This window comes from Centroberyx gerrardi, chromosome 9 (assembly GCF_048128805.1).
Source record: "Centroberyx gerrardi isolate f3 chromosome 9, fCenGer3.hap1.cur.20231027, whole genome shotgun sequence".
NCBI classification, from domain to species: Eukaryota; Metazoa; Chordata; class Actinopteri; order Beryciformes; family Berycidae; genus Centroberyx; species Centroberyx gerrardi.
In genome coordinates, this window is record NC_136005.1 from 30,819,697 (window position 1) to 30,843,975 (window position 24,279).

Genomic DNA, 24,279 nt, shown 5'->3' on the forward strand with positions numbered 1-24,279 from the left:
CACTAGCCAACATACCTTGGAGGAGAGATTGTAGTTCAGGGTAAAGAGAGGGACGAATAGGTCTATACCGATCTCGCACCGGTGGAGCGTTGCCAGTGTGGATCTGATGCTGTACTGCACTGGTCCGGCCAAAATCTTCCTTGTGGGCTGCGAAGAGGGTAGACCATTTGGTCAATAGGTCCATCAGGCGCCCTTGCTGGTCAGTGGACAACCCCTTCCCCTGCAGGGGCGGAGCTGAGTGCTCGCGAGCTGGGCCCTCACTGGTCATTTGCACATCCACCTCCACCACTGACAGTTCAGGGTTGGTCAGCAGCAGTTGGGCATCGGTTTGCAAATCTTGTGGGTCCACCTGGAACACAACAGCCAAGGGGCGCCTTTGGGGCAGCTCAATGGGATATGGGTTAGGGTTGCACAGCCTCACTGGAACCTTACCTCCCTTTACCCAACTGACAGTCTTAGCCACCAGCCACTCATTGCCAGCGTCCTCCATTCCTTCGACTAGAACACAGCAATCAGGAACACCAGCTGCCTGGGGTACATGAGTCCAGACGAGCATTTCTGTTTCAGGAGGGATCCAAACTGGGGGTTGTTTTTGGAGCTTAGCAACCCCCTGGAACTCTGTGGGGGCTGTCACTGCGCTGATTCTCCGGCAGAAGGAAAACACTTTCTCCCATGCTGCTGCTGCTGCTGCTGAGTGAATGGTGGACTTGGAAGCAGCCACCCCAGCGTGGGGACCCTGAAAAACTGTGTTCCACAGATCGTTAATTACATTCATGCCCAGTATTCCATAGCCTGGGTTCACACAGTCATAATCTACTACAACTGCCCTCTTTCCAATGACCTGAATCTTCCCAATGTCATAATCCAAAATTGCATACCCCACATAAGGAATCTTCAAGCCATTGGCTGCCCTGAGGGACAGCCAGGGAATGTCATTAACAGCACCCATCTGCTCAACTTCGAGAATCTTCTGAAACAGGGAACGACTGAGCAATGTTACAGGGGAACCTGTATCCAGTATGAATGGAATCTTCTTACCTCTGATCTCGACTTCTACCTCAGGGCACTCCCCAATAAATATGTGCTTGGAAGAGGGAGCTGATTGAGTCACTTCCTCGGTCACCTGCCCTGCCCGAAAACACGATGGGCCAGAGCGGCGTCGTGTGCAATACCTTACTCAATACCGGACTCACCGCAGTCTCTGCAGATTGGCCTGCCATGCGCATCCCACTGGTAGCCACGGGCCTCACGGGGAGTGGTGGCAGTTGACCTCCAAGGCCAAGGTGGTGGTGGGGCCTCTACTGGCAGGGCGGGCTGCGGAGCAAGTCCATTTGCCGCAGAGAGTTGTCCCTTCAGCTCCTTGACCAGGGTTTTCCCCAGCGCGGACATCTGGGTATTAACCTCCTGTTGGATCTCAGCTCGCAGTGTATCCTTTAACTGTTGCAAATCCTGGACTGACACATTTGGTGATTCCATTGGGGCTATGGGTGCATGGACTGACCGACCCGACAGGGCAGCTTCATAGATCCGGTGGACTCCCACATTACCGTATCGCAGTGGCTCCCTCTCCAGGGCTTTTGCCTCCGCACAAGCATTGGTAATGGTTAGTGTAGGCATTCGGCGTAGTTGGCGCTGAAGTTCACTCTGCACTGGTCATGGCCGCAATGCCAAGGCAAATTGATCCCGCAGGGCCTCATCATCAGGGTTTGCCTCAGGTGGATCTACAGACCTCCACCTGTGGTGAGACTCGTAGACGCGTAAATGCCCCAACCCCTTCTTTGGCCCCCTGTCTACAACTGAAGAAACTCATTTCAATCAATTCAAGCTATAGATGGGGGGGGGGGGGGGGGGATATAGACTAGCAAGAAAATGTAGTATTTTAGCGTCTGTGTCCCTATCAGCACGTGGTAGAAGTAAAACCTCCCTCTTAGCATCTCCATCTAGCACATTCAATACAAAGTCTACCTTTTGGACTGTGCCCAAACCCTGTGCCCCCCATGAACCAAGGCATTACTACTGCATTAACCTGCATGTTCCTCTCCTCCCCCTGAAACTGCTGTGATGCTGTCTCAGCCCTACTACTCTCCCCTGTTAGCAGTTGTGGAGCTGACATGTTGGTTGTGTGTTGGGGGAGATCCTGCCGACTACGCCAGACAAGCCGAAGGTGTCACAAAAGCAAGACATGCCAAAAAAGAGCAACTTTCTTTCCACACAGTGACACCTCGCTTCCAACAGGTCCCAGAACACACAGCACACACTAGTTTTCTACAAAAAAACAGCCTTTATTCAACACAGAAATAAAATACAATCTGAACAGTTCCTGGGGGGCATATATGACAGACAAGGGCTGAGACTACTAACAGTGGGTCAGACTTCTCATAATCCCCTCCTGGTCAGACAGATATAAAACTCAACACAGTTCACACATTTCATATAGAACGGCAGTAACACCGCATCCCACAAGGGCATATAACATGCAAACCACAATGCAAAGTAACCCCCCCTCTTCTACATGTAATTCCCCAGCACACCCAAACGAGCCTGGTACAGGATAAGAGTCTCATGAGGGTCTAACCCTCTTTCGATCAGTAATAGTCCCAGTCTAACTTCCTGCACTGGCAACCCCACCCACGGATTCCTATTCCAACAGACGATAATACAAACAACTAGAAAGGGGAAAGGGGAAAGAAATGTCATCGGTCTCGGTTGGAGTCCAGCTGACTGAGACAAAAAAAAAAGAAGAAAATACATAAAAATGTCACTTGTTCATGCACATTAGTCCCGGCCACTCTGTCCTTAAGTCCCGGGAACTGCTGTAATGGAGACCAGTCCTGGCCGAAGGTCCGTGTAGATGCTGCCAGGGGCCCTCCTCACGACACGCGTTGCAGCAGGCTAGATGGGAGAAACCAAACGAAGGGCAGTGTAAGCAATCAAAGGAACGTGCTGGTATGGCTCTAAAAGGCAATGAGGGAGCAGATATCACCCATCCCTTTGTTAGGAGTTTAGCGAGCGTTGAACTTTTATCTGCTCCAACCCTGGTCCCAGCGATCTGGCTGCGGTGGCAACCAACGTTTTCCGTATCTGCAGCTTGGCCTCCACTCCAGCTGCAACTTGGGGGATTGCTGCAGTCGTCCCTCTCGTTCTCCGTCTGGCTGTGCCGGTTTCGCTCCTGGTCTGCTCATCGCTTCGCCGTTTTCCTCTGCCCCCGGCACCCGGTCTCACTGGTCTTAAGTCCATCCCTTCCTCTGACAGCAGGTGTAGCTCATGAGGGCCATCAGGTGAGGGAGAGAGAGAGAGACAGCGGGAGAGAGAGAGAGAGACACCAACCGCAACAAGTACCACAATTGTCCTTTGAGTTGCTCTCATATTTCGTTCATATGGGAAGCAATTTGCAAACATATCTTCAATGACCATAGGGTAACAACTATTCGACAAGCTCCGCTCTTTGCTAGCCGGTCAATAGATGCATTGTAGCTAAGTGACTGGTAACAACCTGGAGGCTATGAGAGACCGGGCTGCTCTCACTTGACCGGTGGAGAGGGGCTTCAAGGAGACAGCTAGCCAACTGCTAATGTTTGCTAGCTGTCTAGCACACAGCGGTAACTTGTCGGCGAGCTCCGCTCTCAGGCAGATACATCAGAATCAGAATCAGAAACTTTTATTCGCCAAGTACAATCTATAAGGACCTTGAGCCTGGCCCGGTGGGGGGCAGTAACAGATGTTGGTTGGTCACCAACTACTAGTGTTAGTATGGGTGTTCTTCAGGACTGTAAGCAATGATGTGAACTGTTAATGTTTTTATCTAAAGCCATAGTAATGAATCTTTCAGTTTATGTACAGACAGGCTATCCCTTGGAGGCATAGGCTACGTACACACTGCCAGAATTCCGTAGCGACAACCGAATTTATGCATGAGAGTGAATTTGCATATGTATGGTACACACTAGAGCAGAGCGGAGTAAAATTACCAGACTGTACATGTACGGGTAACAGGAGTCACTCCACTCCTTCGATCTCGCGATGGTTGTTACGAATGTCTGTAACCATAGTAATGTTTACTTCAAACCAATATGGTGGCTACCATTGCCTGTGTTTTCAGTTTACTTGACACCAGTAACACCAGTAACCAGAGGCATGAATTTATCCATAAGATGTTAATAAACCGCCACTGACAGCAGCGTCATATTCTCTTTTTCCACCACATAGACTTGATACTTTTAACCGCAACATTTGGACCCAAGACTGCAGAACGACCACAGGTAGGAACGACCACAATGTTGAGGAAACAGACTGGATGGAAAATTTGAGAATGTCTCACGATACTTACCTCTGTTTCTTTCAAAATAACGGTCATAATGTTATGTAACGTAACGAGTGTTGCGCCTTACGTCACGTAACAACCAGTTGTCCAGTCCGGTTCTGGTACACACTACTCGGACTAAACGAATCTGCATTCAAATTCGGTTGTCAATACCTGAATTTTCAGGTGGTGAGTTCGGTAGACTATTTCATGTCCAGGAGCTCATGTCCAAGATCTCATCACACTGTTGTTCTATGTGATTAATGTGTGAAATTATTTTACATGGAGGTTTGATTGCGCTGACTTGGTCAATGGAAAAAAGGAGGAGAGGGAAAGACTTTCACACCTGTCTATCCTCGTTTTTAGAATTCTGAAAACGCAGGTCTTTAAAGCCCAAATATATGGATAGTCATGGAAGGATGAGACATGTGTAGCATTTCCAGCAAGTGATTGCCATCAAAACTCCAGCTTCTGTATTTACATGGAATATTCAAACATGTATATTGACAGCTACTCATCAGAAACACATTTTTCAGACAAACCCTTCCAAGGAACCAATTCAGTGAAATCCTGTGAGTGTGTTGACTGTGGGTCGGAGGAATAAGAGGAGAGGAGAGAGACAAGACGTGCGAAAAGCACTTTCCCAAACAGATTTAATGGACAGAGCTCATTATATATGTATAAATATTTGACATTTAGAAAATGTTATGAATACTGGTTATTTCCTATTATTTTAAACTATATAACACTGTTAGGTAGGCTATGAGATTAGTGTGTGCGTAAAAGCGCATTCCAAAAAGAAACGTTTCAAGAGTGAAACAAGAGACACCACAGCCCGGCAGCTACAGGTAGGGAAAGCTCTCCGGTAAATAAACAATATCAACCGCTCAACTGCTTTGAAAAAAACACTTCGTTAGGCTATTATTTCTTACAAAAATGATACTGAGCGAACCTTTGTGAGTTACAGAAGTCCAAATGACTGAAATTAGATATAGTGGAAGCAAATACAATGGTAATTTATCAAGCAATATTTTATTAAACCATACAATGTATAGAAATGTAAATTTTCTATCTGATGTACTATGTCTTTTCTCATACTGTGAGATCTTTTTTTTATCAAGCCCCGAAATTAAGGAATAAAAAGTCTGTGAAACATTAAAATACCCCCCCTGTATAAACACCAGTGTTGAGAAATTTAACTTTTTGAAGACTAATAGCTCGACTGTGTGTGTGTGTGTGTGTGTGTGTGTGTGTGTGTGTGTGTGTGTGTGTGTGTGTGATTTTGCTCAACCCTTAGAGGACCACATATTCCTTCAATTTCAATTGTATTCTTTTCGAGAAAAACATCCAAATTACCAATCCGAAAAAATTATACTCGGTCTCTACTATATCATTATTATATCCCCGAAATGAGTTTCGGGGATATTATGGATTATGGATTATGGACCCCACCCGCCGCCGCGTCCGCCGTGTCTGCCGTGTCCGCCGTGTCGTCCGCCGCAAATCCTTCGTGTGAACGCGATAACTTTAACAGTTTTTATAAGAATCTTTTCAAATTTGGTATGGACATTGATGACCCCTAGAGGAAGAACTCAATTGATTTTGATGTGTTTATGATTATAATAACTATTATTAATTAACTGATTAAATTAATCTCCATACTATTTGGACCCATATCTCACCAACGGTGCATTATATTGTATTGTAATTTGTCAAGAGAATTGTTCAGGAGATTTGTATGAAGTTTGCACTTTCTGTGATTATTATTATTAATAAATTAATCAATTAATTTTTGTACTGTTACTTTTTTTTATTATTATTGTTTTTCTCTTTGGGCTCAATTTCCCGTGAGATCGTACATGCTAGAGACATGAAACTTTGCACCATGGTCTAGTATGGCTTCAATTAGACCCACAAGAAATATGACCCCCATCAGCCTGATGGTGGCGCTATAATTAAAGGTCAAAAATAAAACATTTAAAGGGCTGTATCTCCCACACCGTTTGTCTGATTTACATGAAACTTTGTATACATGTCCACCTAACCGTACTCTACACATTTGCTATAAGGACCCTCTAGGTCCGCCTGGAAAATATTTGAGATATTTTGAATTATTTGAAAAACACATTTTTAACATCTCCTCCTACACTGTTTGTGTAGGCTACTCCTATTGCCACCAAAATCGGTCAGTAGCATCTATGGTCCTACGCTCTTTAAGTTTTGTTCATAGATTGTTGATATCTACTGCAGTTTTGAAGATATTAACTCTTAAAGTTGTAAAGGAGGCGTGGCCTATAAGCGAAATTGTTATAACTTTGTGATAGATGGTCCAATCATCATGGATAGCCCAGAAGGAAAATTTTTATTATTTGGCAAAATAAAAAATAGTTGGGACCTACAACCAATATAATTGGGAAGATTAACCCTGGAGTCTTATTGTGTGATTATTGAATGGCTTTTTTTTACATTTGACTTAATGGGGCCTCGAGGATTGGGGAATTTCGGGGATATACCTAGCTGTCGGCCCCCGACAGCATCCTTGTTTTGTAATGAATTCAGAAGCAATTCTGATGCTGTTACCTCGGCATACACATTTGCATAAAATGTTATCTGTCTTCATCACTTAGTGTTATTATATCCCCGAAATGAGTTTCAGGGATATTATGGATTCACCCCACCCACCGCCGCGTCCGCCGTGTCCGCCGTCTTGTCCGCCACAGATCCTTCGTGTGAACGCGATAACTTGAACAGGTTTTATAAGAATCTTTTCAAATTTGGTATAGACATTGATGACCCCTAGAGGAAGAACTGTATTGATTTTGATGTGTTTATGATTATAATCAGCCTGATGGTGGCGCTATAATTAAAGGTCAAAAATAAAAAGTTTAAAGGGCTGCATCTCCCACACCGTTTGTCTGATTTACATGAAACTTGGTACACATGTCCACCTAACCGTACTCTACACATTTGCTATAAGGACCCTCAAGGTCCGCCTGGAAAATATTTGAGATATTTTGAATTATTTGAAAAACACATTTTTAACATCTCCTCCTACACCGTTTGACCGATTACTACCAAAATCGGTCAGCAGCATCTATGGTCCTACACTCTTTCAATATTGTTCATAGATTGTTAATATCTACTGTAGTTTTGAAGATATTAACACTTAAAGTTGTGAAGGAGGCGTGGCCTATAAGCTAAATTGTTATAACTTGTTATAACTAAATTTGCACATATAATGAACATGTGTGCAAAGCCATTCAAATATTGACCAATAGGGGGCGCCACAAAGGCCAGAAAACTGTATCTCCTAATCCAATAGGTGAAACTGCACGAAATTCACTACACATGCTCTAGGACCATGTCCTAGTCAAAATCTGAAGTTTGGTCGTCATTAGTGAAAGTGGGCCTGGCCTATGACTTTTTGGCTTATAACTCAAACAGAATTTCACTAATCACTATGAAACTTGGCATTCATGTTCCAACCTTTATGTGGAACATGCACACCAATTTCCATACAGATCAACAGCAGCATTTTGAGTGTACAGCTAGACACAGTAAAGCCAATACGAGCCTGCTGTCTGTCTGGGACGGAGGACTTCCATGCTAAGCAGGAGACTAGCCACATTAAACCCACAAAGAGGCGGTTTCATCGGTCCAGGATTTGGAAATTACTTGTTGTATTTAACAAAACTACCCATCAAGTTGGAGTTGAGTGGACTTTATTCTCTTGCTGACAGTGAACCACTGCAACAGTAACACACCGAGCACTGAGCTAAACTATCTGGGGAACGGGGATGCCTCCGAAAAAACAACCAGATGAAGACAATGTATCACTTACGGTGGTGCATGAACTCTTGGAACAACAAAAGACATTCTACAAAGATTTGATTAGCCATCAAGAAAATCACTTCAAAGACTTTGTCCAGATGATTCTGGACTCATCAAACAAGCGACTGGATGGTTTGACAAGAGAAGTGCAGGATTTAAAAACAAGCCTACAGTTTACATAGAATGAGGTGGATGGGCTTAAACAAGCACAGGTCCGAACATCTGAACATCTTCATTGCTTAAAGGCTGACCTCACTTCACTGCAGGAGACTGCTCTTAATATATCTACCAAAATGGATTATATTGAGAATCAATCAAGACAAAACAACATCATCATAGATGGCGTTGATGAATCTCCCAATGAAAAATGGACTGAGACGGAAGAGAAATTTAGGAGCCTTCTTTCAGAAAAGATGAAAATAGATCACCGGCAGATTGAAATAGAACACGCTCATCGTTCGGGAAAACCTGTTTCAATGGGTAATAAACCACGACCAATTGCAATGAAGCTCCTAAGGCATAAGGACAAACTTTCTATTCTGGCCGAGGCAAAAATCCTTAAGGGGTCGAACATCTATATAAATGAGGACTTCTCCAATACTGTTCGTCAGAAGCGGAGAGAACTTTTGCCAGAGATGAAAGCTGCACGAGAGAGAGGTGACATAGCTTACCTAAGATATGACAAGCTTGTCGTGCACCCACCATCACACAGGCCAAGAAGAAATGAGGTAACGACATAAGGTGTCCAGCCTTGGGCAGCTGGTTGGAACAGGTTACTGCAATTGATATAAAAACAACCAGCTTATGCATTATTTATCACTCTTAGAACATGACTTTTCAGTAGTTGCTTTAACGGAAACATGGCTTACTGAAGAAACTAAGGAATTATATGGAATGTCATCGTATAACTCTGTTCACTTTGTTAGGGAACGTAAAATAGGAGGTGGTGTTTCAGTTTTCGTGCATAAAAAACATCACTTTGTGAATAGATTTGATCTCTCCCTCACTTCTGATAAAATTGATACAGAATCAGTGTTTATTGAAATTTCCTGTCAACACTGGGAAAAATGTGATTGTAGGCTGTATATACAGACCACCAGACACAGACATAAATAGTTTTAATGATAGTTTGAACAATACACTGGAGCTAATAAATAAGGAGGGAAAAACATGCTACATTCTTGGGGACTTTAATATCAACCTTTTTAGAGATGAAAATCACTCTCCAACTGAAGAATTTTTGAATAATTTATATGCAAATTATTTTTATCCAACCATTAGTAAACCAACAAGGGTGTCAAATAAATCTGCAACTTTAATTGATAATATATTGACAAATTCTATTCAGAATATGTCAACTTCAGGAATACTATACACAGATATTTCAGATCACTTTCCAATCTTCCAACTTACCATGATTGATGGAAATAAGATAAAAAATAAAGATGTCACAGAAACGTATAGAAAATTCAATGCAAGTAACAAATGTAAAGTTAAAAACATGTTGGAGAAGGTATCTTTTGAAAAGGTATTTGTGGAGAGTGATGCAAATTCAGCTTACAAAGTATTTATGAAATCATTTAATTCAGCATTCTCTAAAAGTTTTCCACTAGTAACTTGCTCAAAAAGATTGGATAAAGATAATAATAATGCTTGGTTTACTGCTGGCTTACAAAATTCATCCAAAAAAACCCAAAAAACTTTATAAAAAATATATTTTATGTCCTACACCCCTAAATCTTGCAAATTATAAGATGTATAAAAATAAATATAATCATCTTCTTAGAGCAGCCAAAAAAAAGTTTTTCAGTGATCAGTTCAAGAACTCTGCAAGTAATATCAAAGCTACATGGAAAATTATAAATCAATTACTACAAAAGAAAAAAGCATCAACAATGGGAAAACATCCATCACAAATCCCTTTGATATTGCTTGCAAGTTCAATGAGTTCTTTGTGAATGTGGGAGTCTCCATTTCTAAAAATATTGGTAATACCAATGATAGTCCAACTGATTATATAAGAGGTTGCTTTCCATCCGTTTGTTATTTTGAACCTCCTGACAACAAAGAGATAAATGATATTATAATGGAGCTAAAAAATTCTGCCCCGGGTCATGATGAAATTAGTGCATCCCTTGTCAAGGAGGTAACAAGCTCAATTATGAAACCATTAATACATATTTTTGCAGTGTCCATGGAAACTGGTATTGTTCCTTCTGATCTCAAACTTGCAAAGGTCATTCCACTTTTTAAATCAGGTGATCCAGGATCTTTTACAAATTACCGTCCTATTTCAGTTCTTCCATGCTCTTCAAAAATTTTGGAGAAACTAGTATATAAACGCATTCTTAAACATTTGAACATGTATAAAATATTGTATAAACACCAGTATGGATTCCGCAAAAATCATTCGGCCTATATGGCCCTTTTACAACTAGTGGACAAGATTCATACTGCCTTAGAAAAGAAAGAGTTTGCAGGTGGTATTTTCCTGGATCTCTCTAAAGCGTTTGATGCTGTTGATCATGACATTTTGCTTGCAAAATTCTATAGATATGGATTTCATGGCCATGTCTTGAAGTGGCTTAGTAATTATGTTTATAATAGAGAGCAATATGTTAACATCAGTGGTATAGAGTCTAAGAGAGCTATGATACAGTGTGGGGTACCACAAGGTTCCATTTTAGGACCCTTACTGTTCCTTATCTACATAAACGATCTTGCAGCAGTGTCAAACACTATATTTCCAATATTATTCGCAGATGATACTAATCTACTTATCTCCAATAAAAATTTGACAGTACTCATCAATGAAGTAAACAATGGCCTTCTCGCATATTCAAAATGGTTTCAGACAAATAAATTGGCATTAAATGTGAAAAAATCTAATTTTATGATATTTGCAAGGAAGATGAATTATAATTTGGAACTAGTGAAATTGTATATCGACGGTGAAGAAATGATTAAATTTACATCAACAAGATTTCTAGGGATCTTAATTGATGAGAAACTCACTTGGAAAGATCATATCAGTTTTGTTTGCAACAAGGTTACAAAATCTTTGGGGATTATTAGAAAAATTAGTGCTTTATTACATTCTTCTTGTCTTATAACATTATATTACAGCCTAATATACCCATACCTTACTTACTGTAATATTGTATGGGCAAGCACTTTCCCCACATATCTTCATAAAATTCTACTGCTGCAGAAACGTTTTGTCAGAATAGCAACTTTCTCCAAGTCAACCTCTGCAACCTCTCCACTTTTCTTGAACTGAAATTTATTGGATATTTCTGATATTAACATTCTTCAAATATGTACCTTTATTTTTAAAGTGAAGTACATGGGTACAGACTCGCCAGAAAGCTTTAAAAAGTTTTTTATTTGTAAATCTCAAGTTCATTTTCATACAACTAGACAAATCAATAACCTTTACCTATCAATGTATCATACATCTCGAGGACAGTACTCGTTAAAATACAGTGGAGGCCAATTATGGAATACGAACTTGTACTTATTGACTGATTCTTTGTCTTTGTCTATATACAAAATGAGACTCAAAAGTGCTTTGATGTCAAAAAGATTTTGTATTGAATAATCTTGATTTTTGTTTTTAACCTTTTTTGCCGTTATTTATAGCAGCCTATATTATTTTAATTTTTACAATGTGATTAGGCATGTAAAATATATGCATGTTAATTGATATTTTATTTTGTATCGTTATTTTTTTATTTTATTTATCTATATATTTTTTTTTTTCTCTCTTTTAGGTGAGGTTTTTAGATAAGCCCGTAGTGGGTTTCTACCTCACCTGCACATGTAACTTTATTTCTATTTACTTTTTCTCTGTCTGACTTTTCTTTTAAAAAATGTGCAAATAAACTAAACTAAACTAAACTAAGTTGGATATTGACACATTTTAACTTGCTATTACATTCTTCAGTATCAGAACTTGATAGCTTGGGGCCTGATGGCTCAACAGCCTAATATGACAAAACTGACAGTAATCTTAATGCAAACTTCCATGTTTCAGCTCTGGCTGCTGTACTGGCATGAACCCAGCCATCGCTGCTAGCGGCTATATTTAATTAGTAGTTAAATTTATTATTGAGCGTTAAAAAAATAGTTAAGGTACATACCCTTTATTATTGGGGAATGAATTGAATGGCTTTTTATTACATTTGACTTAATGGGGCCTTCGAGGATTGGGGAATATCGGGGCTATACTCTTGCTGTCGGCCCCCGACAGCATCCTAGTTTGCATGTACTTTTACTGTTCCTTTCATATTTGACATTACAGCACCAATTTTACAGCATTATATTCCAGCACCAATAATAAACAGTAAAGCAACATCTTTACTACATCAATCACAGATCTGAATGACACAATGCTGTTCTCTTTTTATTCTTTCACTGTTAGACTGCAAAAGCTGTCACTACATGTATAACAGCAGCGTTCCACATTGCACAAGACAATCCTGTCTGTCCTATAGAAGGATTTAATAATCAATGTGCTATTACCATTGAAGGTGTGACATACAACTGTCACACGATGAGTGTTCTGCATGGGGCACACAGCATCTCAATTCATAAAAAAGTGCTTCTACACACATGAGCAACTTCTCAAACTAGAATTTTGAAAATGATATTGCATTGATATACAGTCCTGTACAGTCCTGCACAGACAAGTCGCATTTCATATACATCTACATCAGCCTGGCCTCATAGGAGCCCGGCTGCAGTATCTGAAGGTTGATAATGAGTTTAATAGCTTTTCTAAACCAGGGGTAGAAAAAGGCATAGATCAGAGGATTCACACAGGAGTTGAAATAGAACAGCCAGCTTTCAACAGATGATGCGGCGGTTGAGGTGTCCTGTCCTGTGATAGAGGGACAGTAATACGGAAGGACACACAGTAAAAACACAAGCAGGACAATACCAAGAGTTCTAGCTGCCTTTATCTCCGATTTCTTAACAATTCCAGTCACAGTACTAGGTTTGACAGCAGCAATTTGAGACCGCATGATGCGTGCCTGCGACACAGCAACCACAAATACTCTCATATAGAGAAATACGATTACAGTAACAGGGCCGATAAAGGTTAAAATGAGGTCAACAGTAGCTGAAACATAGGTCATGAAAACCACACATTCTTCGTAGCAGGAGTGAAACACATCTGGCTGTGACAAGTGATCTTTCAGAATTATACAGTTGAAGAAAACAGAACACATCCAACACAAGCTCACACAGATTTTAACTCTGCTGTTCGTTATCAAGGACGAATAACGCAGAGGGTAACAAATAGCCGCGTAGCGGTCGACTGATATGAGTACCATGTTCCCAACAGAGGCAGAGGTGAGGATGAAGCTCACAAACTGAAAAAGAGCACATATGAGGTTACCCAGATACCAGCAGCAATGCAGGGAGGAGATTACCACTGGCATCACCAGGAGGCCCACAAGCAAGTCCGACACAGCCAGAGAGAGGAGGACGACATTGGTGGGGGTGTGGAGCTGCCTGGAGTGGGAGATTATGATTACGGTGATTATTGATAATTTGTTCTTGTGCTGCGTATTCAGCTCCTGATGAGAAATCCATGTCACACTGTAAATGAGTTTAGATCACAGCAAATATTGTGAGAATACAGGACAGTGAAATTATAACTCTATAGAAATGGAAATATTAACAATAAACTGTAGACTATATCACAAATATAGCTCCACACTATGTTTCAGCTCAACACTATTTTTTAACTAATTAAGATGTGCAATGACACAAGAAGGGAAAGGTTAGTGGGGATGTGAAGTGGAAGATTATGATGATTATTACAATATGTGACACTTAATACAGGAAAACCTCACTGAGAATGAGGTTTACAAGAGAACCCCATGAGAAGCTCTTACCAGAATGGAGGGCGGACTGTGAGCCAAAGTTGGTCATTTAAAACAGAGGCCAAAGAAAGCAGAATTTTAAAAAAACCTGACACTATTATTTAATATATTTGAATAAATGAACTGGTACCTGAAGTGGGAGATGGAGATGATGACCAGCAAGTTGAGAGTCACAGTGAGCAGAGCGATGGCGGACAGCAGCGTGTTGATGAGCGCAGCCTTGGAGGTCAGAGGCATCGGCCTGCAGGAGGTGTTGAGAGGGAAGCAGAGCTCAGCTACTTCCTGTGTCTCCATCACCATCAGAGGAAGTGAGCTAGAGAGCAAAAAGGAGAGCTGTTGAGGTCTGGCAGCCCTCTGACTAACTTCTTCAGAGGACGGTGTATTTATCTCGTTCTTGTCTTCATTTACATCACGCTCTCTGTTGCCCTCCCTTCTCCTTGTCCTCTTTCCTAGGCCCTCCTACTCATCAACTTTTCCTCTCCCTCCCATTTCAGCTTACACTCCCCCATTCCAAGTTTTTGAGGGACAAGTATGACTCAAGTCAAAAATGTTTGAGGAACAAATCTCAGCCAAGTCTCACAGGTCTTAGTCAAGTCACAGACAGCCTGCTTAAACCACAACATGGTTGTATTCTGTCAAATGTACAGCTAGCTGTAGCTCTTATGTAGCTGTTTGTATATCAGGCAATTACAGTTAAATAAAATGATAATGTAACCTAAATAAAGGTATAGATAGGAACCACAAGTGTACATAATCACTTAATACATTATACTACCCTGCAATATGAAAACAAGACGCCCTCTAGAGGCCATATCATGAAGTGACATCTCACTAAGTGTTACCTGACTGACTGACTGCCTGACCTGAATTTGCCGTGTGATGCCCTTGGCTGCGCCGTGGGAAAGATGTTTTGAAAAATAAAACATTGGCCTAAAAAATGAACTGAATGCATGCACAATGCACAATCTTATCTTTTTTTTTCGTTCAAAGTTTCTTTTTCATTCAAAGTTTATTTTTTTCAATTACAGTTTCCTTGTCACTCTTTTGGCGTCGAGGGGAGGGGTTTTCAGTTGGGGGGAGGAGGGGTGTGATTTGCATCTAATCTGCATATTTTGGCAAGAACTCTGGCTACCGGAAACTGATGAGAAGAAGAAGAATGCTAGAGTTTGTGTTTGGGGAAGATGACCGAGAAACAAGCCTGACTGGCGATGACTATTCGACAAGCTCCGCTCTCCGCTGGCTGGTCAATAGATGCATTGTAGCTTTGCCAAGTGACTGTTAACAACCTGGAGGCTATGAGAGAGCGGGCTGCTCTCACTTGACCGGTGGAGAGGGGCTTCAGGGAGACAGCTAGCCAACTGCTAATGTTTGCTAGCTGTCTAACGCACAGCGGCAACTTGTCGGCGAGCTCCGCTCTCAGCTGGGCTGGTTGGCAGATACATCAGAGCTTGAGCCCGGCCTGGTGGGGGGCAGTAACAGATGTTGGTTGGTCACCAACTACTAGTGTTAGTATGGGTGTTCTTCAGGACTGTAAGCAATAATGTGAACTGTTATTGTTTTTATCTAAAGCCATAGTAATAAATCTTTCAGTTTATGTACAGACAGGCTATCCCTTGGAGGCATAGGCTACGTACACACTGCCAGAATTCCGTAGTGACAACCGAATTTATGAACTTGCATATGTATCGTTCACACTGGAGCAGAGCGGAGTAAAATTACCAGACTAGGTAACAGCAGTCACTCCAGTCCTCGGATCTCGCGATGGTTGTAAAGAATGTCTGTAACCATAGTAACGTTTACTTCAGACCAATATGGCGGCTATCACTGCCTGTGTTTTCAGTTTACTTGACACCAGTAACACCAGTAACCAGAGGCATGAATTTATCCATGAGATCTTAATAAACCGCCACAGCGGTGTCATATTCTCTTTTTCCACCGGATGGACTTGATATGGACTTTTAACCGCAACATTTGGGCCTGGCCAAGACCACAGAACTGGTAGGAACAACTGCAATGTTTTTTTTAAAGATCTATTGTTGGCATTTTTATGCTTTATTTGACAGAGTTAGTGAGAGAGAGAGAGACAGGAAGGCATGGGAGAGAGAGAGGGGAGGACATGCAGCAAATGACCGCGGGCCGGATTCGAACCCTGGGTCACTACGGGAAGGACTGAGCCTTATGGTACGCACTCCACTCGGTGAGCCACCGGGGCACCCCAACTGCAATGTTGAGGAAACAGACTGGATAGAAAATTTGAGAATGTCTCACAAGACTTACCTCCGTCTCTTTCAAATTAACGGTGACAATGTTATGTAACATAACGAGTGTTGTGCCTTACGTCACATAACAACCAGTTGTCCAGTCCGATTTTGGTACACACTACTCAGACTAACCGAATCCGCCTTCAAATTCGGTTGTCAATAGCCTTCCTAAATTTTCAGGTAATGAGTTAACAGGATTTAGTAACTTAACAGGATTAAGCACTCCAATGAGGAGTGACAACCGTATTTAGCTGCAGTGTGTACATAGCCATAGACTATTTCATGTCCAGGAGCTCATGTCCAAGATCTCATCACACTGTTGTTCTATGTGAGTAATGTGTGAAATTATTTTACATGGAGTTTTGATGGCGCTGACTTGGTCAATGGAAAAAAGGAGGAGAGGGAGACTTTCACACCTGTCTATCCTTGTTTTTTTAGAATTCTGAAAACGCAGGTCTTTAAAGCCCAAATATATGGATAGTCATGGAAGGATGAGACCGTATTTCCATCAAGTGATCGCCATCAAAACTCCAGTGTTGTGCTTCTGTATTTACATGGAATATTCAAACATGTATATCGACAGCTACTCATCAGAAACACTTTTCTCAGACAAACCCTTCCAAGGACCCAATTCAGAGAAATCCTGTGAGTGTGTTGACTGTGGGTCGGAGGAATAAGAGAAGAGAGAGACAAGACTAAAGCACACAAGGCAGTCAGGAAAAGCATCAGGAAGAACAAAAAGACACACCTAGATAACATAGCTAAGGATGCAGAAGAGGCAGCAGCAACATAAACATGAAACAATTGTATGACATAACAAGGAAGCTGGCAGGGAAATACCAACAAATGGAGAAACCAGTCAAGGCAAAAGATGGAGCAATACTCACAAACCTAGAAAAACAACTGGAAAGATGGGTTGAACACTTCGAGGAGCTCCTCAACATGCCAATACCTCCAGACACTCCAGATATCCCACCAGCAGAGGCTGATTTACCAATAAACTGCAATAAACCCAGCAAAGAAGAGATCAAAAAGGCCATCCGTCTCCTCAAGAATGGAAAAGCTGCCAGCCCAGATGGGGTCCCTGCCGAAGCCATAAAGGCAGATGTTAACATCTCTACAAACATGCTATACAAGCTGTTTGGATCCATCTGGCAGGAGGAAGTGATACCAGAAGACTAGAAAACAGGTCACCTCATCAAGCTCCCCAAAAAAGGAGATCTTCGGGACTGTGGAAATTACAGGGGAATAACACTACTATCAGTGCCTGCAAAAGTTCTCAACAGAATCATCCTCGAGAGACTCTGCATCTGCAATAGACGCCAAGCTCAGAGACCACCAAGCAGGCTTCCGCAAAGACAGATCGTGTACCGACCAAATTGTCACCCTCCGGATCATTGTGGAGCAGTCAATCGAGTGGAACTCATCCCTGTATGTCAACTTTGTGGACTACGAGAAGGCATTCGATAGTCTGGACAGGCAGACACTATGGAAGCTCCTGAGACACTATGGACTCCCCATGAAGCTTGTCACACTAATCCACAACATCTACGACGGCACAGCATGCACAGTCGTGCATGCTGGCAAGTTATCAAACCCCTTCATGGTGAAGTCAGGAGTGAGGCAGGGTTGTCTCCTGTCCCCATTATTGTTCCTACTTGCAATTGACTGGATCCTGAAAACAACGAAAAACAAGAGAAATGGAATCCAGTGGACAATGTGGACGCAGCTAGACGACCTTGACTTTGTGGATGACTTGGCCCTCCTGTCACACAACCACAAGCAAATGCAGGAGAAAACAACCGACCTGGACTCCATTTCATTCAAAACCGGACTCAACATTAATATCAGGAAAACAAAGGTTCTAAGGCTCAATACAAACAACAACACCCCGATCACTCGCATTCACTTACCTGGGAAGCATAATAAACAAACAGGGTGGCACGGGTGAAGACATCAGGGCAAGAATCCAAAAGGCTAGAACAGCATTCATCACACTAAGAAATGTCTGGGGCTCCAAAAACAGCACAATCAAAACAAAGCTGCGGCTGTTCAACTCCATGGTGAAGCCGGTGCTTCTATATGGCTCTGAGACATGGAGAGAGACAAAGACGGACATGAAGAAGACACAGACATTCATAAACAAATGCCTACGGAGAATCCTACACCTGAGCTGGAGGGACCGGGTTAGTAACATGGACCTGTGGAGAAGAACTGGACAGGTCCCAGTGGAGGAAGAGGTTCTAAGGTGGAGGTGGAATTGGATCGTCACACCCTCCGAAAACCCCACACCAACATCACTTGCCAAGGCTTGTCCTGGAACCCACAAGGTACAAGGAAGAGAGGCCATTTTAGAAAATGTTATGAATACTGGTTATTTCCAGTTAGGAAGGTTTCCTGTTAGGTAGGTTATTGGAAATATGAGATGAGTGTGTGCGTAAAAGCGCATTCCAAAAAGAATGCGCTATTCCAAAAAGAATTCCATGCAGTAAATTCACAATGTATATGCTCCCGTTTCCCCTGTATATATTGTATTTTAGAAATAAATACACAGACGCTGATATGGTGGTGTTGTTTTTATTCCAAACATGAAGTTTTGAAGTATGGTGTTTGCAGGCTACATTAGGTTATTAGATTTGCTGTGGATGCAGACTTCAGCTGCTAATGATGATGATGATGATGATAACGCTGTGTCTATTGATGTTAGGATGTCGTTATTTAGGATCCTCTCAATAATAATTGTTCTGCGCATGCTGCCGAACCGGATAGAGCAGGATAGAGCACACGCTATCTATTTGGACAGCTCTGCGCAGTCCAATTGGGTAGCTCCAGGTTGTTCAGTGGTCCGCGCCATAGTTATTTTTGAGTAGGTAGTGTCTCGGTTTGCCATGCTTATGAATTGCTTAGGGAAGAAAAGACAGAATTGCGCATGTCCAAGATAAATGATTCACTCCCAACATTCCAAACTAGACACTCCCGCCTTTAAGTTTAAAAAATGAGCAAGTGTGTTACATCCAGTTCATTTTTTATGCCAAGTTTTTATTTTTTGATGCCAATGTTTTATTTTTCAATAATTTTTTTTCAATGCCAAGATAATTTTTTTTCAATTCCAAAAAATATTATTTCAGTTAAAGTTTTTCAATGCCAATGTTTTTTTTTGTCAGTTTACGTTTTGTTTTCAATGCCAATGTCCTGTTTTTCTGTTGTGTTCCGGAACCACACATCAATAATAATAATAATAATAATAATAATAATAATACATTTTATTTGTATAGCGCTTTTCTAAATACTCAAAGATGCTTAAATGATCAGAATGACATTTATACACATCAAAGTCATATACAACCTAAATAAAAAAACACTTTATATAATGCAACAATGTCGTTCTTTTACAGATGCTAAATGTTAATGTATCACAAGTCCAATTCAATTTGTCAATGTATGTAACTACATGTAGGCAACTTAAATGCAACTTGAGTGTGAGCTGCAAACATACGTGCCCCTTCCTGGCTCATGTTCACCATGGCCTTTAGTTCACTTACTTTGCCTTGACTCAAGACTTTGGAATTGTAACCAAATTTTGGAATAAATAATTGAAATGTAAAACAACCTGATGTTGTTTTGTTGAAATCTACTTCAAGCATGGCAATGTGATAGACAGAGAATGCAGACAATTCGGTTAGCCACTGACAATTTGTTCTAAAATCAGAACCACAAGGTCCGGAAGCATGGAGGACACCCTGCTCCAGTTGTTACAGGCCGAGGCCCAGAAAGCACAGTGCATTACAAGAAGCAATCACACAGCTAAGCCACAGGCCAGAGGGCGAAAAGGGGCATGCTGCGCAGAGGCCGACATCTATCCTTTAGTGAAGGCAGCAATTCTCACCCATTACGGCCATAGCCTCCAGAACAAACCCCAATGGGCCTGTGACCCCTCCACATCGGTTCCACCTGAAACAGATGAATTGATCCGCTTAACCCACAATTGGCTGACCAGTGGGGAGAGGCCCCTGGCCATCGATATAGATAGATGCCTGATAGAGGGCCTTACTTGACATCGCCAAGTGTCTCACAAGCCAAAGCAGCTCAGTTCTGGTCAATGAGGCCCATTCAGGCAACATGGCATCCACTGATTAATCAGTTGTGTAGTGAAACTCTGCATTGTGGTGTCAAAAAGTTCAAAACAATTCAACTCTGGCACAGCAGGTGTGCATGTTCGGTAGATGAACATGAACATGATAGTATCACAGGATTGAGCCGCTACGCCTGGCAGATTGCCCGCTCCTCTTTGCCACTTGCCTCTCATGGAAAATTAATGATTACTTTACCAGGCAGCTGTCACGTCTTGTCTAAAAGCAGAAAGACTAGGCAACCCGCAACCTACCCAGCCCAATGTCAAGCTAGAGACACTGCAGCCCCGTCGTAACGATGTAGAAACCAGACCATGCCCCGCAGCCTCCTACATGGCCAAACCCAATTCACTGCCCCACCAGCCGCCCTTCATCCCCCAAACCAATGGAAATGCTACTTTTGTGGTCAGGAGGGTCACTTCACCTGGAACTGCCCAATGAAGGAAGAACTGATACTGTCCGCAAGCTCATCCGGTAATATGGTAACTCTCATTAGACCTAAATTCACCCAAAGCCCTTCAGGCTACCTATTCAGGTCTGCTGCACACATGGAGACGTCCAGAGCTATCCCACCTCCTGCATTTGTATCCACACCACATGAGGACACTTCGTTGTCACGGCCAGAGTGATCGATAAATTACCAGTCCTGGTGTTGGTGGGCCAGGATTGTATTTTTTTCTAACATGCACTTCACAATGCCACAATCATTGCAGTTTTAATCTTATCAAAAGTGGTTCCTTTCTGCCATAATTTAATGTAAAGAGGCCCTCAAAAGGCAGTTGTTATACCCATATTTAAATAAGGGGGACACTGACTTGACATTCTGTTCAATTTCTGTTCTTCCATAGATTAAAATTTGAGGGGTATTTTGGATACAGTGCTTAAGCTTGATCTTATCTCTGCCCAGCACTTGTAGTTCAAACCTTTCAAATGTGCGTGTTCAATTGAAGTTATTCATACAATGCAACAATACCATTCTTTTACAGATGCTAATTTTTCACATGCCACTAATCTAGACTCTGAGTCAAGTCTGAAGTCATTTGAGGACAAGTCTAAGTCAAGTCTGAAGTCAATTTGTATGGGATTTAAATGTAACTTGAGTGTGTGAAACTCGAGTCCCCATCCCTGATCATGTTCACCATGGTCCATTGTCCACTTCCTGTGCCTTGATCTTTGGAATTGTAATCCAATTTTAGAATAAATAACTGAAAGGCAAAACAACCTCATACTGTTTTACTGAAATCCACTTCAAGCATGGCAGCCAAACAACCCCCGAGGGATACGTCCCTCTGCTCCCAAACCGTGGTTGCATCATATGTTGATGCAACATATGGTGCATATGTTGACACATTGTTGATGAGAAGAGGCTGCATCATGTGTTTATGTTTGAAGGCATGTTTTTAACACCTCTGATTGGAGCAATACCTCTGTGGTTTGAGAACTCATTTGTGAAGGAGGTGTGAACAGCCTCCTTTGCAAAATAAATGTTTTTTTTTATTTGACATGTTTGTGTTGCTAAGTTTTGGGAATCTTATATTCTCTTCGGCATAGGTCAGGCAGGCTGACCATGTGTGTGTGTGTGTGTGTGTGTGTGTGTGTGTGTGTGTGTGTGTGTGTGTGTGTGCGAGTGTGTGTGTGATGTATGCCCACACCTGTATGAAGAGCCATTACACCCTAAAGGCTAATTATACACAGGCAATATTATGTGCCATTGGTCATTTTGCCAGTAATTGTGACCAACAGTAATTTTACATGTTTGTAAAAGTACAGCATGGGGGCTTAACACTGTAACCACACAGCCATCATGATATTATATTATTATATGATATTATTGTCCATTATATTTAACATGTAGTGAAACTTCAGTTTTTGTGAAACACAGATGTCAATATAAAATCAAATGGAAAATGTGATAATGAATGCTGACAGTGAAACATGTCTGATGCTTTGGATCCATAGTTAATAAGAATGTGAAAAAATATAGGCCTACATACACAAATGCATACATATAAATACAATAATGTTTCTCCACCTTTTTAGGCTAACATTACCCTGCTGAAAAGAAATACCTTAACCATCATAAACCGGTCAAGCTGGTGACTATCTTAACATGGTCATGCTGAGACTAGCTTAAGCTGGTCTTCATGGAGACGAGCTTTGGGTATGTTTTCATTTTGATTTTGAAGGTTTCCCTGATTGACCAGTTTATAATGGTAAGTCTCGCTGGTTCTTTCTGGTTATTGTTTTGATGGTTTAGCTGGTGACCAGCTTAAGATGGTGCTGCCTGTTGGTGTTTGCTGGTGATCAATGTAAGATGGTTTTAGCTGGTGACCAGCCTATGATGGTGCCTCCTGATTATGCTGATGACCATTGTAAGATGGTTTTATTGATTAGGTTGTAATGAAGACTATGAAGCAGCTGAAAGTTAGAAAAGTTTAATAGCATTTATTACTGAATAGTGCAAGTAATGAAATTTAAAAAGTATAATCAGTATGTTTAAACCTTCTTTGAGAGGAATACATCTTAAAAAGCTGTGTAAGATTAGTGAAAGTCTTTGAAGGCCATTAATCAGCATGCATTAGTGAGATGCAGATAAGAGTATTAGTATAATAAAGTAAATTAATTGTTTGAAAATCTGAATGCAGTTTTCTCTAGATTGAGCAGTTTAAGAGTTAGGTCAAATACAATGTTAGTACAATGAAATGTTTGGAATGGCCACAGAGAGTTCATATCAAAATCAAACCTCACCAATCACCACACATTTGTTGCAACATGTTTCAGAGTTGGAATGAAATTAATTGCTAACATTTGTTCCAGGTGCCATAGATTTACATTTCATATTTTAATGGACTAAGTTCTCAATCTCAAAAATAACAAATCTCTCCGAGATTGTTAAACTGTTGCACAGAATTATTTTGCTCACACTGAACACATGAAACAGTGGTTAAAAAACCAGATGAAGTTAATATGAAGTTGATACCCTCATAGCTTATGTTTCTTGCTATCATTTTGTATCGAATGAGCACAACAGTCTGTTACTGGCCCCAAGACTGGCTCTTACATATTTAGGTCTGATTGATGGTTTATTTCCTAGGATTTCATCCATGATGGGGAACCATTTCCAGCCACAGTTTCCTCCCCCTCCTCTGTTCCGATGCCAGTTGGTGGCTTCACAAGGTCCTCTGAACAATAAACTTTACTTTAATAAAACTGGTATTATATAAACTAAACCTAATCTAATCTTAAAAGGATTAAAAGTGATAACTGAAACCGTACAAGAACATTTTCAGGAAAGGGCCCCTCCCTTTCCTGAAAATGTTCTTGTGAGGGCCGCTTTTAAACAGTGAACCCCGGATATCTTTGGTGAAGCCTCTTTGTGCCATGTGATTTCACCACCTGTTGTACTCTATAGAAGGTGACATCACCTGGCACAAAGACCAGCCAATAGCAGATGGCCAGTTCAACCTAATTTTCACCATTAGGTGTCAGGGTTCACCAAAGATATGGGTTTGCGGTGCAGCAAAAAAAAGGATAGCTGGATGCTCTGGGAGGAGCTCCGTTCTGGACCAGAATTTGACAACAAGGTTTAGAAAAGAAGTGAAATAAGAAACATAGCCGGCAACAGGCACATAGCCGGTTTTAAAGACCTTTTAAAGACCTACCCAATCCTGAACCTAATGTGTGTTATGTGGAGATTTCATTGAGACATAATCCAATATCTACAAGTAGGCCGGCTATGTTGCCGTTGCGAGCTTGTTTCCAAATATGTTGCAGTTTCTGTCGCCCTCTAGTGGTCAGAAAACGTCGCTTTGCAGATAAAAAAAAACACAATGTAGAAATTGTTTTGGCATTTATATTTTTTT

General features: G+C 41.4%; 1 protein-coding gene across 1 annotated transcript; it reads right to left on the reverse strand.

Annotated features, from left to right (window-relative positions):
• Positions 1-12,840: 12,840 nt before the first annotated feature.
• Positions 12,841-14,325, reverse strand: LOC139931666 (trace amine-associated receptor 13c-like). Its single transcript, XM_071925231.1, has 2 exons — positions 14,156-14,325; positions 12,841-13,651 (listed from the first exon to the last, which is right to left on the reverse strand). Exons 1-2 carry the CDS (start codon positions 14,323-14,325, stop codon positions 12,841-12,843), a joined length of 981 nt encoding a protein of 326 aa, XP_071781332.1.
• Positions 14,326-24,279: the final 9,954 nt, after the last annotated feature.

Excerpts from the sequence above, each read along its gene's own strand:
- LOC139931666 (XM_071925231.1), bottom strand. The coding sequence starts at position 14,325 with ATGGTGATGGAGACACAGGAAGTAGCTGAGCTCTGCTTCCCTCTCAAC. Across the intron at positions 13,652-14,155 it reads ATCTCCATCTCCCACTTCAG|GCAGCTCCACACCCCCACCA; the intron begins GTACCAGTTCAT and ends CTCCCACTCCAG.